General features: G+C 35.6%; 1 protein-coding gene and 1 long non-coding RNA gene across 2 annotated transcripts in view; one reads left to right on the plus strand and one right to left on the minus strand.

The window, feature by feature from the left end:
• The window catches only part of LOC145675437 (uncharacterized), a 103,036-nt gene extending 92,692 nt beyond the window's left edge, over window positions 1–10,344 (minus strand). The window contains exon 1 of the long non-coding RNA XR_014129116.1: window positions 7,398–10,344. This is a non-coding gene — a long non-coding RNA (uncharacterized LOC145675437). The remainder of the gene's footprint in view (window positions 1–7,397) is intronic.
• l(3)04053 (lethal (3) 04053) overlaps window positions 1–15,103 on the plus strand; it is a 40,761-nt gene that overhangs the window by 9,257 nt on the left and 16,401 nt on the right. Inside the window, exon 2 of the mRNA XM_081745855.1 lies at window positions 10,354–11,165. Coding sequence (XP_081601981.1) covers window positions 10,354–11,165 — 812 coding nt within the window. The remainder of the gene's footprint in view (window positions 1–10,353; window positions 11,166–15,103) is intronic.

Raw genomic sequence — 15,103 nt, forward strand, 5'->3', positions numbered from 1 at the left:
ATTATATTGATTCTTTCCACATTTTAGCTAAATTCGATATTGATTGACATTAGCATCACTTATTAGTGTAGCAATCGATTCAGCTGCTTGTTGTACTCGTAGAGTAATGCAAATGGCTCGAAGTTAATCTGCGACGTTGCCACATTGTGAAATTTTGATACCCCATAGCGGCTGAAGGAGGCCCTGGAGGTCAAACCATTCTAGAACATTTTCGCTTTATTTTAATCTCTAGAATAGTGCTCTGTGGTCCGTGGGCGCCATTTTTAGAACACCCGATATATATATCAGATGTTCTAAAAGTAGCGCCCACAGACAACTTAGCACTATTGTACAGGTCAAAAATAAAGCGAAAATTATATATAACGAAATGCCCTCCGCGCATCCCTTCAGCCGCTGTTGGGAATCTGAAACTGACTATGTGGCAACGTCGCAAATTAATTTGGAAATATTAGCATTGTTCTTCAAATCCATCAAGCACTTACATCGATTGTTACGCTACCAGATAGGTTCTAGTGTTAATGTCTATCGAATTTAATTGCCATCTGGAAAAATCGATGTAACTATTTAATGAATTGGTAGATCTACTCTATGCTCTTTTATCTGCGATGTTGCCACATAGTGCAATTCGCGTCTCCAGATGACGACCCGAAAAGTATACAATTATATATATTTTCTGCTTTATTTTGACTTTTAGAATAGTGTTCTGTAGTCCGTGACCGCCATATTTAGAGTACCCGCTATATATACATGCTGTGCAACACAATGCAAAATTTTCATCTGTTTGCAAAATGGCAGGATACTCGATACGTGCATATTTTACTTTGGTTCTTTACTGATTAAGACTCTGAAAAACAAATACATCCTAAGATTATCATAATTATCTTTTTTTGCGTTCAGTTATTGTTTATTGAATTCTGAGGACCAGTGCGACCGCCACTGTTATATTTTGTTAAAACAATAATGTACTGCTATAGAGTAATTGTCACGTATGAGGAACACCTTGCAGAAATAAATAAATAAGAATGAATATCAGGAAAATCTCGGTTTTTATTCCAGTATCACATAATAAAAGCAATCGGAAACCCCCTGTATTTAACCTGTTAAAAAGGAATACCATTTAAATTATGTTCCGTTTAAAAAATGTCAAGATATTTAAATAAAATTTATCAACAAAAGATTTTTTAAATCATGATTTCAACTCTGATAAACAAGGAGCATTAGCCTTTGAAGTAACGACAAACCGATATCATCGTACGTACAGTAAACAACTTAAATCTGTGATGGAACTGATTCGTTCTTAAGAAACGAATTAACTGAACCAGGTGATCGAATCAATAATGGATGGATTGCGTAACATGAAAGATAACCGAGCTCACCATTGTATGGTGAGTAACGAAAGGAAAACAGCGAATGTTAATGTTGAACTGTTGGCGTCTAGTACAGCCATAGTGGGTAAATCAGGCATGCAGCACGATATGTCAGTGTTGGAAACTCACTGTGTTAGTAATTAGAGAGGATACGCTACAATTATTATTATTATTATTATTATTATTATTATTATTATTATTATTATTATTATTATTATTATTATTATGAAGTATTTGCTTTTTGGCAGGTCCTGAAACTAATGAGTTTTTTCTTCTTAATTTTTCAGTTTTGGCCTGAAAATGTTTCTTGTAGGTTTCTCGATTTTCAGCTTCCTCTTTTAACTCCCAATATTTTATTCTATTTTTCAAATCGTTGATCGCTTGTGTTCTTCTTCCTATTCCTCTCTTTCCTTCTATGGCGGTATGAAGAAGTCAATTTCTTCCCAAGATGTGTCCAATCCAATTTGCCTTCCTACGAAGGATGGTGGCTAGAAGTTTCCTCTTCTCTTCTCTCCTACCCGTTTTTAAACGTCTTCGTTTGTTACTCTTTCTGTCTATTTTATCTTCTCCATCTTCCTCCAACACCACATTTCGAAGCTCTCTAAATATTTATTCTCTACCTTCCGTAATGTCCAAGTCTCTGCTCCATATATAGCACTTGAACAATTTCTTCTGTAGTTCGGGGCCGCGGTGGCTCAGTGGTAGAGCGTTCACCTCTGGTGCTTGGGGTCCCGGGTTCCATCCCAGCCCCCGCCAAGTGAACTTTGTGGTGGACAAACACCGTGTGCGTGGGTTTTCTCGGGGTTCTCCCGTTTCCTCCCACTTTCTTCATTCCACCATTTCATTCATCACTCATCATCACCGTCTCCTTTAGCCTAACCGGCATAAACGTGGGACGTAAAACTCAAAGATTTCATTTCATTTTTTTCTTCTGTAGTTCGATAATAAGGCTGCTACTTAAGAGTGAGTAGAAATAATTTAAGCCAAAGTTACTGTATGATTAAATCAGTTGTGGTGTAGACCTATTTTGTACATATAGGTATATAACGTATTTTTGAAGAAAGAAAAAAAATGTTAGTACCTCAAAAAGTTCTATCCGGGTAACTTGATGACAGTTACTAGTTAACAAAGCTAAGTGAAACCTAACAAACCGAAGCTATTATAATCTTCAATTATGAGAGCTACCGAAGGTGGTGGGTTTTGTTTAGTGCAGGTCTCATAGAAGCGACGGAGGGTTGATGTTTGATGATGACTTGCACACACCAATCAACTCTACTGAATCCAAGCCGTAGCCATGGTTTCCAGCCCGTGTCAATAGTAATTCCTGTCGTTAGTAATTTCGGAATTGCGTAAAGATGCAGAATACACAAAAGAAAGATACAGTGAAACCTGTCTGTGCTGGCCACCATCCGTTCCATTGAAACGTGGCCAACTTAAAGAAAATAAGTGTGATTGGTGTATAATATTTTTAGAATAGGATGTCTAGTATTACTTGATTGTAAAATTTTAATAAGCAGTGGCACGACAGGTACTTTTAAATAATGTATATAGAGTAATCGTATGGTAACAATATACAGTACTAGAAAAATTACTACAGTACAATATTTTTAATATATGTACACTCATGTCCAAAATGATTGTCGCATATCTATAACTGTCTTGTTGTGGCAATCTAATTTGATGATGATTTTGCAGGGCACTTTTAATACTGATACTATGTGTATAATCGGGAAATGTATATTTGTGGTAAATTTCATAGAAAAATAATTATAAATACCAAAATTAGAGTGAGTAAAAGAAAATATTGCTAAATCGACAAGAAAGTTCTATTTTCCTTTTATTGTTCTTATTTACTGCTCTTTTGACATTAAATTTGCCACATACATGTCTTTGCCAATTATACACATATTAACATTCTAAGAAATACCGGGCGAATTTGTTATTAAATTATATTCCTACAACAACATATCTATAGACATGCGACAATAATTTTGGACATGAGTGTACATATCTTTCTCTTTCTGAAAACTAGTCTGGTACACTGAATTATTCGAATTGAACACACTGCCATAAAATAGAAACATACGTACGCAATTCATTGAAATGAGCCAGAAGTGTTTCCCTCGGAGCAAAAGATGTTTTGAGAAAATCTTAAGGGAATCCATATCTATAAAGCTCTGCTACCATTCGACAAGGCGTCAGGTGCCAATAGTTCACAATTGAGATGGTTACTTTTAACATTGAGAATTTTCCGGAATTGCTAAAGGCGCCGATATAGCCAATGGTTTTACCAAAACAGACGAGGTAAACAAATAGGTACAACTATTTCCTGAATTTCCCCTGTATTTCCTGAATTTCTATACGTGCTTTTTGTTATTCACGTCTTCCTTTACCACCCCTTTATTAGGGTAGTGTTCTAGCCATTGACCTTAAAGAACGAATTGTGGGAATCCATGCTTCTTTGTCTCCAGTCAGAAATACAGAACATCCGCCTCTCGTATGGAAACGAAAGTTAAGAAAAATAACAGAACTGTATTTTGCGTGGCCAAGATACACAGGTAAATTAATCATTATCATTAAACATTGCTTCAACGCGGCCAAATTCCAAGATAGGTGGCCAACTTACAGGGTAATAAGTAACGAATGCCTTTTGGGAAAATGCAGGTTCAAGACGAACCAGGCCAAGTTGATAAGTTTTACTGTACTCCGGAACTTAAGTTGACTAAGTTAATTGCTTTTACCAAAAGTAAACTAATCCAACACAAATTTAACTACGCTACACAAAGGTAAGAAGTAGATATGTGGTGCTTGCGTCTCAATCCATAAGCCTTTAGAACTTAAATAGAAAAATGTAAGATTGTTACAGCGGTGGGAACTGTTTCTTTTAGGCATACTTCCGGAGTAAATTGTGATTACGTATCACTTGTGCAGGATACTTTTTACCAGGGTTGGCAAAAACCATGGTTTTTATTAAAAAACCGGTTTTTTTTTTGGTTTAAACCAGGTTCTTTGGTTTAAACCAGGTTTTTATGGTTTAAATAATTTGCTCTATATATTCATATCATATATGGACAGAAATAAGTTTGTTTCGCCTTGATGTTATTATGCAACAACCGGGTTATGCTGGAAGGGATCACATAAGCTTAAAGCGGAATAAAAACCGCTTCTCGAGTTACATCCGAGAGAAATTGTCCTCCATTTGAACTCGGAACCAGGACTAATTGGCCACAAATGCAATACGTCTGCCGACTCACTCACGAAGGAATCCTGATTAAAAAAAAAAAAAAAAAAAAAATACGTTGTACTGATCTTTACATGCTTCTTAATATAACTGTCAAGACTAATTTCAGGACAAAAAGATAAACAGTTGCACAAGTGAAACCATTATACAGAATTACACATGAACAATTTCAAAGTACTACGGAGTACAGAAGAACTAATTTAGTTCAAGTTAGTTAACAACAACTTTTATTGGTCCAAATTAAAGAAATACAACGACTTAATCTGCATGTCGATAAGAAAAGTGAATAAAGATACGAATTATTTGAGTCCACTTTGGCTCAAACTCATTTATACATAAATAGATACCAAAGATACTTATTTCACTAAATGCATCTTGTGGGGTCTGTATGCCCCCCCCCCCCCCACACACACAAAAGGTACTGCATTTTCGATGTATTTTATCAATAGTAAACATTGAAACGAAACAATATTTAGAATATTTCTTCGATTGCAATTACATAACAATAATAACAACTACAAAAAAATCACAAAATAAACAATTATAAACTTATAAAAAAAAGTTGCTTTTGTAGTATAATCTTTTTGAGTAATGAATGGGGAATTTAGGTCTGAATATAATACGAATAATATACGGGAGTGAAACGTGATAACCCACAAATGTGTGTTCATCAAGATTTTACAAACACTTACACTTTTACAAACATTTTTTTGTTTTTTGGTTTAAACCAGTTGGTTTTTTTGAAAAAACCAGCTGGTTTAAACCTTGGTTTAAACCACCTTGGTTTAAACCAGCCAACCCTGCTTTTTACCAAAGAGCGTCCCACTGTAGTCCCTCTCATTTCGTTCCCCCATCCTTCCTGGACCAGGAAGAAAGACTGGTTATGGGAGTAAACTACATTCCTATATCCCCATCTATAATGTTATTAGCAGTGAAACGTAAGTTAGTGTTACAGCAGGGGCTCCTTAAGAATATGAGAAGTTCTCCTTTCCTACACTCTCTTATTGCTTCAGTATTGTTTTGTTGTGGAGGGGGTGCGGTGGCTCAGTGTTAGAGCGTTCACGTCAGGTGCTTGGGGTCCCTGGTTCGATCCCAGCTCGTATCGTGTGGACTTTGTGGTGGACAAACACCGTGCTTGTGGGTTTTCTCGGGGTTCTCCCGTTTCCTGCCACTTTCTTCATTTCACTCATCTCTCATCATCACCGTCTCCTTTAGCCTAACCGGCATAATTGTGGGATGTAAAACCTAAAGATTTCATTTCATTTTTTGTTTTGTTGTTTATTTCCAATCGTCTTCTGTAGTCTGTGGGGAATATATACAGGACATTAATCTAATAATTTGATTTGAGTAAGTCCTCTGGGCAGAAATCAATGTTAAGCCAATTCCTTTACGGAGAGTCTCTGCTAGCAAATACTGCGTCTGTGGAAAAAATATCCAGTAAAAAAGTCGAAATGAAAGTTTCCTGCTTCTGGCCAGATTAAACCAATTTAAGGATTACGAATTAGGTTTCTAGCTTCCACAGCTATGGTCATGTTAGCCCGTCACATATGAAGGATGACGTTCCTTGGGGATCACACTGCCCTGGGAATTGGGGAGGAAGAAAGAACACCTGGGATCATTGTGTTTGGTATCATCCCGGTATTTGCCTAGTGTTAATGAGGAAAATCTCACTCAGGGTGGCTGGCCTGAAAATGTTACACATTTTCGACCGAGTGTCCCCATCGGGAATCGAACCCGGGACCGGACTCGCCAAAAGGCGAGAACGTTACAGACTTCACTACCCGGGGCCACAAAACCAATTTAAAAATTACGTATATTTATAATGTATATATTTCTTAAATGATGCAATTCACAATTGACTGGAAATTTATTGAGATAATGAAATGGAAAGAGTGAAAAAGGGCTGCAGTGGTTCAGTAAAAGAGCGTTTACCTGTGATGGATAACGAGAAAAAGGACAAAATGTGTACGCGTGAAAAGTAGGCGAAAGCAAGAGGAACTGATGGCCAAGTGATAAATGCAGTCAGTTACATTAAAAAATATTTTCTCAACTTAAAAAGAAACCTTGTGTAATTGGTTGAATGTATCTCAGTCTTCGTCTTCCTCTAAAAGTATATGTTTACAGATATTTTCGAAAACTCTTACCTAAATATATTTGTAATATTTCAATATGATATATGTTCTTATTTGTGTTTTCGAAGTTCGATTTTAAACTGTCGGATCAATCTTGGTAAGGGATTAAAGCTGCATGATAGGTTGTCTTATCAGTGCAAACAACTGAACAGTAAAATTGTCATATTAAAAGTTTGAGAATTGCTGCAAGAGTGTTTGTTTTACACTTAAAAAAAATACAGTGAGGTATTGCATTTAGTTTATTTGAACACGAACTATTTCTTGTGTTAGCATTCTGTTTATTATTATTATTATTATTATTATTGATGAATTTATTTTTACCTAAATATTAATCGCTGATCCAGACCAGATGCAATATTTTCTATTTCTTTTCTCTCGCCTAAATCCGTGTGCAACAGTCATCCCAATAATGTTAGATTTTTTATTTTATTTTATATATTTTTTTTAAGTTAGTTAAGCGTTCCACGATTATGCATCGGGGCTAAGAGAGATGTTGATCGTTAGATGGATGATAATGGTGGAATACTTACCAAATAATCGTTATAAAAGTTTTGAGTACTCACTTAAGCATGACGCTTTCATATTCTGAAATGTCAAAATGAAGACTCAAGCAAAGTCGGGAGAAAGAATGGAAGAAACAAGTCTCTGAATACTTACCTTCGTCAAAAGCATGTCAGTAACATTCCAATTGCAATCGATTTGTTTTTGCGATTACTTTTCGGCATCTTCAGTGCGTGTGTTTACTTTGCTCGAAGACCTACATTTAAAAAGAAAAAAAATCATTTTCTTCACTGTAAAATTAATATAAATAGTTCTTAAAGTATTGCCGTTATATTTCTTTGGTAATAACCATGCTTTGTTATTTTTATCCAGATTTGAAGAAAATAATCATTTAGCTTATAGAAGTAATTATTAAAACTGCTTTTAAGCTTTCAGGTTTTATAAGCTGTACTGTTTGTTCATATCAGTACTGAAAAGAGATGTTAAAGAATGCCGTCAACATACATACATACATATATTGTCCTAAATATCCTCTACAAATATCAGTCTGAATTTTTTAGGAAGTATATCCAATACATCTATGTGTGTTGTCTTCCAAACGGGTGCTCGAGTGTGGCGTGAAAAAATGTCGACAAGTTATATATCTGTGCTATGTCGCTGCGTTCGGATTTGTATTTGGATGCTGCGGTCACTTTTTTTTCTTTTTTTTTTTTAATGCGTATATTATTCACCTTGTAACTCGTCAGTTGGTTTATAATTTTAATTATATCACTCATCTCTGTAGCCAATTAAAAAGGAATTTGTTTTATATAATTTTGGTTTTCTCTGCAACTTTTCTGACTAGATTGCATATGTTTTCTTATATAATCATCTTGGATAAGAATATTCTTGGAAGATTTGAAGTAAATAGGAAACCATTCAAAAATAAAATGAAATGGAATTATGAGTTTAACGTCCGTTTAGGCTGAGGAAGAAGGATGATTAAGGCAAATGGATGGTGGTCGAAGAATTGGTAGAATGAAAAGTGGGAGGAAACGGCAGTACCCCGAGAAAACCCGTTAGTATACGACAAACATACTTGGACGGATATCGAACCAGGGGCTCCACGCCCAAGAAGTAAACGTTCTACCACTGAGTCACGGTGCCTCCGGAAAATAATTCTAGTAGCAGTATCAATTGTTATTGCATTTATTCACTTAAAGATTCTGCTCAAAGACTGAAATTCCAACTATAACTGTCACTGTTTATTAGATCGTACGTTTTACGGGTAAGTTGTACGTTATTTTTCCCTCATAAAATGATTACTTCCGTTTTTTGTATTAAACAAAAGAAATTACAGTCCTGGATATTTTACATGTTTTTGTAAGTTAGTGTGAAAAAAAACATTAGAGGAACTGATTTCGCACACACTGTTAACAACGCAACCCACCGACGTAACTTCATATTCAGAAAAAAAAATGCAACAGGTCGTGTTTTTATTATTATTATTATTATTATTATTATCTCCTACCTAACCGGCATCTCAACCTTATGTTTAACAATAACTTATTTTTTTATTTCAGCATCTGTCTTCGTCTGTCAACACTATCTTAAGTATATCATAGTTTCAACCGATCGAAATATTACTGTGAGGGACAAAAGCTACTACTAACTAATAAAAGCAGAATTCCAAATGGTTGTGAATTTCGATTTGTTTTGCAAAGTTTTTTTTTTTAAACGTATGAAGAAGGATATAGAATTGTTAAGAGATACAGTCTTTATTAAAATACAGTTAGAAGTCAACGTATTGAGTTGGTTGGGTTTGAGTTTCTCTTCGAGGCTATATGAGACAAGTAATAAACATGGAATCCAAACGACATGAACTCCTACCGGGCTTTTTTTTTTTTTTTTTTTTAAATGAAGCTTCCTCATTATTCTACATTACTATGTAAAACCATATGTATATTTGTTATGTGTAAATTCTCAATTTCATGTATCTTTTTTTCTTTCCTCTACAAACCGTCAAAATATTCATTTTTTTTCTCTGAAATATCTGGGCAGTCCTACTGTTCATGTTCGGAAGACTCCATTATATAAGAGGTGTCATCAAAAACTACGCTGAATAATTTTATTAGAAACGAAGTAATAAGCTTCCATGGAATTTGTTTTAATCTCCTTCAAAGTATTGTTCTTGGCTAGCAATGCACTTATCCCAACGTTGAATCCTTGCCTGGAAGGTTTCTTTTGGCAGCTGTTCTCTCAATGTCAGGAATGGTGTCTACACGTTCTCCTTTAAGCACTGTTTTAATGTTTGAGAAGAGCCAGAAGTCGCATGGCGCTATATCTGGAGAGCACAGGGAATGTGGACTTTTTTCAGAAACCCGCAGATCAAAAGCAAGGTATGGTTTTCGTGATGAAGAAAGAAGTCATTTGCCAATTTAATCGGCGGTGGAAATGCTTTTCACGGACCAATACGAGATGTTTAGTTCTTCAGAAAACTTTCGCCTGTTTAAACAAATCATTTGTGCCTCTTTCTGGACGTTTTCATTTGTTTTTGACGTAGGAGGACGTCTCGATTGTTGCTCGTTTTCAACCGACTCCTTGCCGCTTTTGACTCGCTCATACCACTTGTAAACAGTCTTCAGTGCCATCGCTTCATCGCCATGCATTGATTTTCACATTGCGTGAGCTTCTTCAGCACTTTTTTTGCAGCTTAGAACAAAACTTAATGTTGGCACGCAACAGACACTCTTAACATGTCCTCACTCTTCTGGCTCTGGAAGCCAACTAACATGTCACAACTCGTTCAAACTCGGCACTAACTCTATCAAAGGTTTAGGCTACCGGGCTTACTAGTTGAAATGGATATAACATCGATAGATGGCACTGTGTAATTACATTCACCGTATTTTTTGATTACATTGTGTATGTTAGGTCAGTTCTGATCGTTCCTTTTAACGATCAATCTTGATTTTGTTCTTTTCTGAACTTAAGACATATGACTTTTACTGAACTTACTTTTCCCTATATATTTCTACTTTCCAGTAAATATAAACTAATAAAGCCATACTCTGTAACTTATTTTTAATCTTTGTTTGTGTATATGTTCTCATACGTGCATATATTTTTGTAGGCCCAGAAGGCAACAGACGTGAAGAGAACCCATTTTCTTTCAAACATTTTCTGAAGAATGATTCGAGCACGTACGTAGGAACAGGTGCTCGTCCGAAGGTTTATAGTTGTTCTTCCCACGAGAAGTCTTCGAGGGATTCTCCGTCAGAGCCCTCTACCAGTGTTTACAGAAGCAGCAACCCGCGAATGGTAGGAACCCCAGAGTTAACATCTGTTCTCCCAGACTTTGTACAGGACCATCTCGTGATTGAACAATGTTATATGAATAATTCCGATGAAAACGCCGCTCAGATACCAGTGGATTTGGACAACCTGCCAGATTTTGCGTTAGATGGTGTGAACGGGCCAGGCGGCAATGGGCTGAGTAATCTGTCATCCGAAGCGAAAAAGGTTCATAGAAGAAACAAAGGTGATCATAGGCCTCAGGAACAAGTGCTCAGTGATTTACATCTTGACCTATCAGTGAACAGAGAACAAAGTGATAATAGACCTAAAAATTCTATTCCACTGGATCTGCCAAATTTTGAAAACAGTAATGCGGATAATAATTCCGCTGCGTGTGGTTTGCCTTTTGACTTACCTCTTGTGAGTGAATCAAAAGAGCTCTCCGGAGCTAATTCGTCTGTCAGTTCCAGAAACAATCAGTCTTCTAGTGATGTTAATGTGCCGAAAAGTTTGCCCGATTTCTTGTCAGATGGAGCGTTACACAGCGATCACTTGAGTGTAAATGATGTTGCTCAGGAAGGAGATAGCACAGAGAATGCTAGCGGCGGTTCCTCCAAGCCACATTCGCCTGAAAAGGATCACCAAAGAGTAAGTACTCTGTTTAAGTAATTAAAGATAGTAAATTAAGTGTAGTATAATTCACTAGCGGAAGATTTTTTTCCTAAACAAAATATATGGAGCAAAGGAGACCATCAAGCAACTTAAATATAGGTTAGATAGTTAAGTTAATCAGATGCTGGTGTTTTTGAGTATGAATATATTAGTTCTATTATAATCATTTTTCACACGTATGAAACACAAAATATTATTTCAAAATTAGAGGGCTCAGCGGTAAAGGGCTTACATTTGGTGCATGGGGTCCCTGGTTCGATCCCCCTACCAAGTAAATTTGTGTTGGAGAACATCGTGTCCATAGGTTTTCTCAGGGTACTTCCGTTTCCTTCCACTTTCGTATTCTACCAGTTCTTCCATCATTATTCATTTGTTTTAATCATCGTCTCCCTTACTCTAAAGGGAATAAACGTTGGACGTTAAGCTGATGTTTCATTTCATTTTTTATTTCAAAATTACTCCCATACTGGTGTTCCATAATTTTAAAAAGTGGCACTTACGAGATTTGTTGTACATATAAGTCGACGTATATACGAATAACTAAAAGAAATATTAGCATTAGACTAAAAGAATACATAAAGGAGTCGCGAGAAGACAAAGTAGCTATGTCATGTTTATCAAAACACCTTCAGGTCACCAAATACTCGGTCCACGTGCTACCTTAAATGTTTATATATATATATATATATATATATATATATATAAAAGCATATTACATAAGACCAGAAAGTCCAAAAGTCAACACCGACAAAGGAAATCTTGATAAGAATTGGGACCGTATTATTATCAATTATGTAAGTAAAAACAAAAAGTAATTTATTATACACACTTTTTTTTAAATATTCACAATGCGTTTAGTGAAAAATCTTTAATATAAATATAAATATGTATGCATATATATATATATACAGGTTTATAAGGTTTGTATAAGTTTATACAATTTATATATATATATATTATACAATTTTTATAGTATAATGTAGTTTATACAATTTATATATATATATATATATATATATATATATATATATATATATATATATATATGTATTATATATACACAAGGTTTTCTAAAAAAGCACCTACGGGTTACAGAACATTATTCTACAAGCTAAAACAAAGCAATATATATATATAATTGTATGTCTTTCGGGTCCTCGTCTGGAGACATGAATTGCACAATGTGGCAACATCTCAGATACCAATGAACCATAGGGTACCAATCAGGGTTTGAAAAAACCCAACCCACCTGGGTCCATCTGGGTTTTTTTTCGGGTTTAATCGTTTTTTTCTTTTCCGAAATATTTCAATGTCTTTGGGGTAAAAGTGTGAAAATATGATTTACATTTCAAGATTGTCATTGTCACAACTTGCAACAATTTTCTATTCACTTCTGTTGTGAAAAAATGGCCGCCATTTTGAAATTTTACATTGGATCGCCGAGAATATCTATACAGCAAATTTAGAATGTATCGTGCTTCTACCCTCAAAATTTCAACTTAAAAGTCTAAAAATTGCACCCTGTAGCGTGGATACGCGCTCTTTTTTTAAAAATGGCCGCCATTTTGAAATTTTACATCAAATCGCCGCCAAAATATATACAGCTAATTTAGAGTCTCTCATGCTTCTACTTTGAAAGTTTCAACTGAAAAGACCGAAGATTGCGCTTTGTAGCGTGGATACCCGCTATTTTTTTTAAAAAGGCCGCCGTTTTGAAATTTTACGTTGGTACGCCAGGGGAGAATCTATAAGGGAAATTTAGAGTGTCTCGTGCTTGTACCCTGTGGTGTGTGTAGTACAGGCAGACAAACGAACAAATGTAGATCGAGTCATGCCGGGAGCCTCAATGATGTTTGCCAAATAAGTATACCAAATATATTAATTTGAAACAAACATTTAATTCATGTTTTATAAAATAAATGTTTCAAAATATCTTGTATGAAATAAATATTGAATTACTGGAATTCCCGAGCACTTTTTTCACGACGGGGTTTTTCCGAAAATGCAGCTCTCTTTAAGTTTGAATCCAGCATTGAAATAATAAGCATTACGTAGTTTTCGGAACTCCGAGCATTAAGCTTCTTAAATTTGAGAAGAATTTTTACGCTATTGCTAGTATTGATTCTACAGAATGCTTATTTGAAGAGTAGCAACAAATGATTGAACTAAACTGTTGTTGTTGGAAAACCAAATTTCTGAAGAATTCCTGTGTTACCATCAAACGTAAGAAATAATACTAATAGTTTTACTAATGTATTCACATATTTACTAGTAGTACCGGCACCTAAGGCCGTAAACCCGTCAACGTGTGACGGATAACGTCCCTCGGCGTCGCCGAGCAAACTATTCACAGAAAATATTTTCTAAGATATAAAATACATATTTTACTTGAAATAGACTGCAAGCATAATCCATACATTAATTTGTTTTATAATTATCTCAAGCTGTTTTTTCTCAGTGCAATCAGAACTTCGTAAAGGTCTTATGTTGAATGTTGTTGTATACCTTAACGTGAAAGCATCTAATTCGCCCAAGAAAAGTCCAACATCTGATAAAAATCACTTTCAATGTGATCACCTTAGTTGTACCAATAATATACTAACAAAGAGCTCCAAAACTTTTTTTTTAAAGGAGGGTCCAACCAACATGTGTACAAATAGTTTGTAATTGGAATGCAGCCTTTGAGAGGAGGCACAAAAACTGTTCTGAGTATTTTCGTTGTACCCATTTTCTTGTACTGTATCCTGATGAGGATATGAGTATTCATTTAACTTGCCCCATGTAACGTTTACATATATACTAACAACCTTCCATTTGCATATTTCAGAATTTTTTTGCTTCGTTCCCGTTTTCATTTTTATCACATGAGAGAGAGAATCCATCAGTACAACTGTTTAAAATTAGTATGACATTTTTAAAGGCTTGCTAAGCATTTGTCAATTTATGTGTATTTAGATATGCAATTTTAAGATTAGTAGATTTGTGAGTGTTTGCTGTTGGTTAGTTACGGAACTTGTTAGGTACCGAACTAGTCCACTAATATACAGTGAATATTCTGAAAGTGGTGTGAGAAGACACCAAGTTTTTGTAGCTGCAGGGAACAACCTTTGAGAGTAGATGTAAGATAAATATAAGTGCTAAAGAAGGTAGATACTGTTAGTAGTTTAGTGAATGTTACGAAATTTTATGGTTTGGTTAGGAAAAGGTCATGAAATTTCATTTTGGAATTTTAGTGGACATCCTGAATAAGCCATTTAATGGAAAATTTCATGTTCCGGAATTTAAGACATCCTTTGAGAGGTCAGGTGTGTATATGCACTATGTTGCCTGCGAAACAGACATCTTTGCAAACCGAAACAGATACAATAGATATAAATGCGTTAATTGAGAATGATGCCTAGTCAGAAACGTGAAGAGGAGGTAAAGGAAGAAGAAGGTAGTCTTGAATTTAAAGGAGAGTGTAGGCTAAAGACTTACCAAGATACTCTCGGAACTTTAAAGGAACTGCAGCAATTTGCCATACGGCAAAATGGCCGATGTGCTTAGAATGGTTTCTCAGGCGAAAGTCTTTGTGGAAAATCGAGCAACCAAGCAGCAATTTGTAGAGAAAACCTTCCTTTATTATTAGAAGAAATATAGTTAAAGTGTGAACAGTATTTTCTTCTCATCAAGAGGCCGTGGTGGCTCAATGTTAGAGCGTTTACCTCTGCTGCATGAGGTCCTTGGTTCGATCCCATCTTGCGCCAAGCGAACTTTGTGGTGCACAAACACTGTGTGTGGGTTTCCTCGGAGTTCTCTTGTTTCCTCCACTTTGTTCATTCCACCATTTAATTCATTTCTCATCATCACCGTCTCCTTTAGCCTAGGCGGCAGATCCGTGGGACGTAAAACGGAAAATTGTCATTTTTTCTTTT

This window comes from Thermobia domestica, chromosome 18 (genome assembly GCF_964235325.1).
Source record: "Thermobia domestica chromosome 18, izTheDome1.hap1.1, whole genome shotgun sequence".
Classification (NCBI taxonomy): Eukaryota; Metazoa; Arthropoda; class Insecta; order Zygentoma; family Lepismatidae; genus Thermobia; species Thermobia domestica.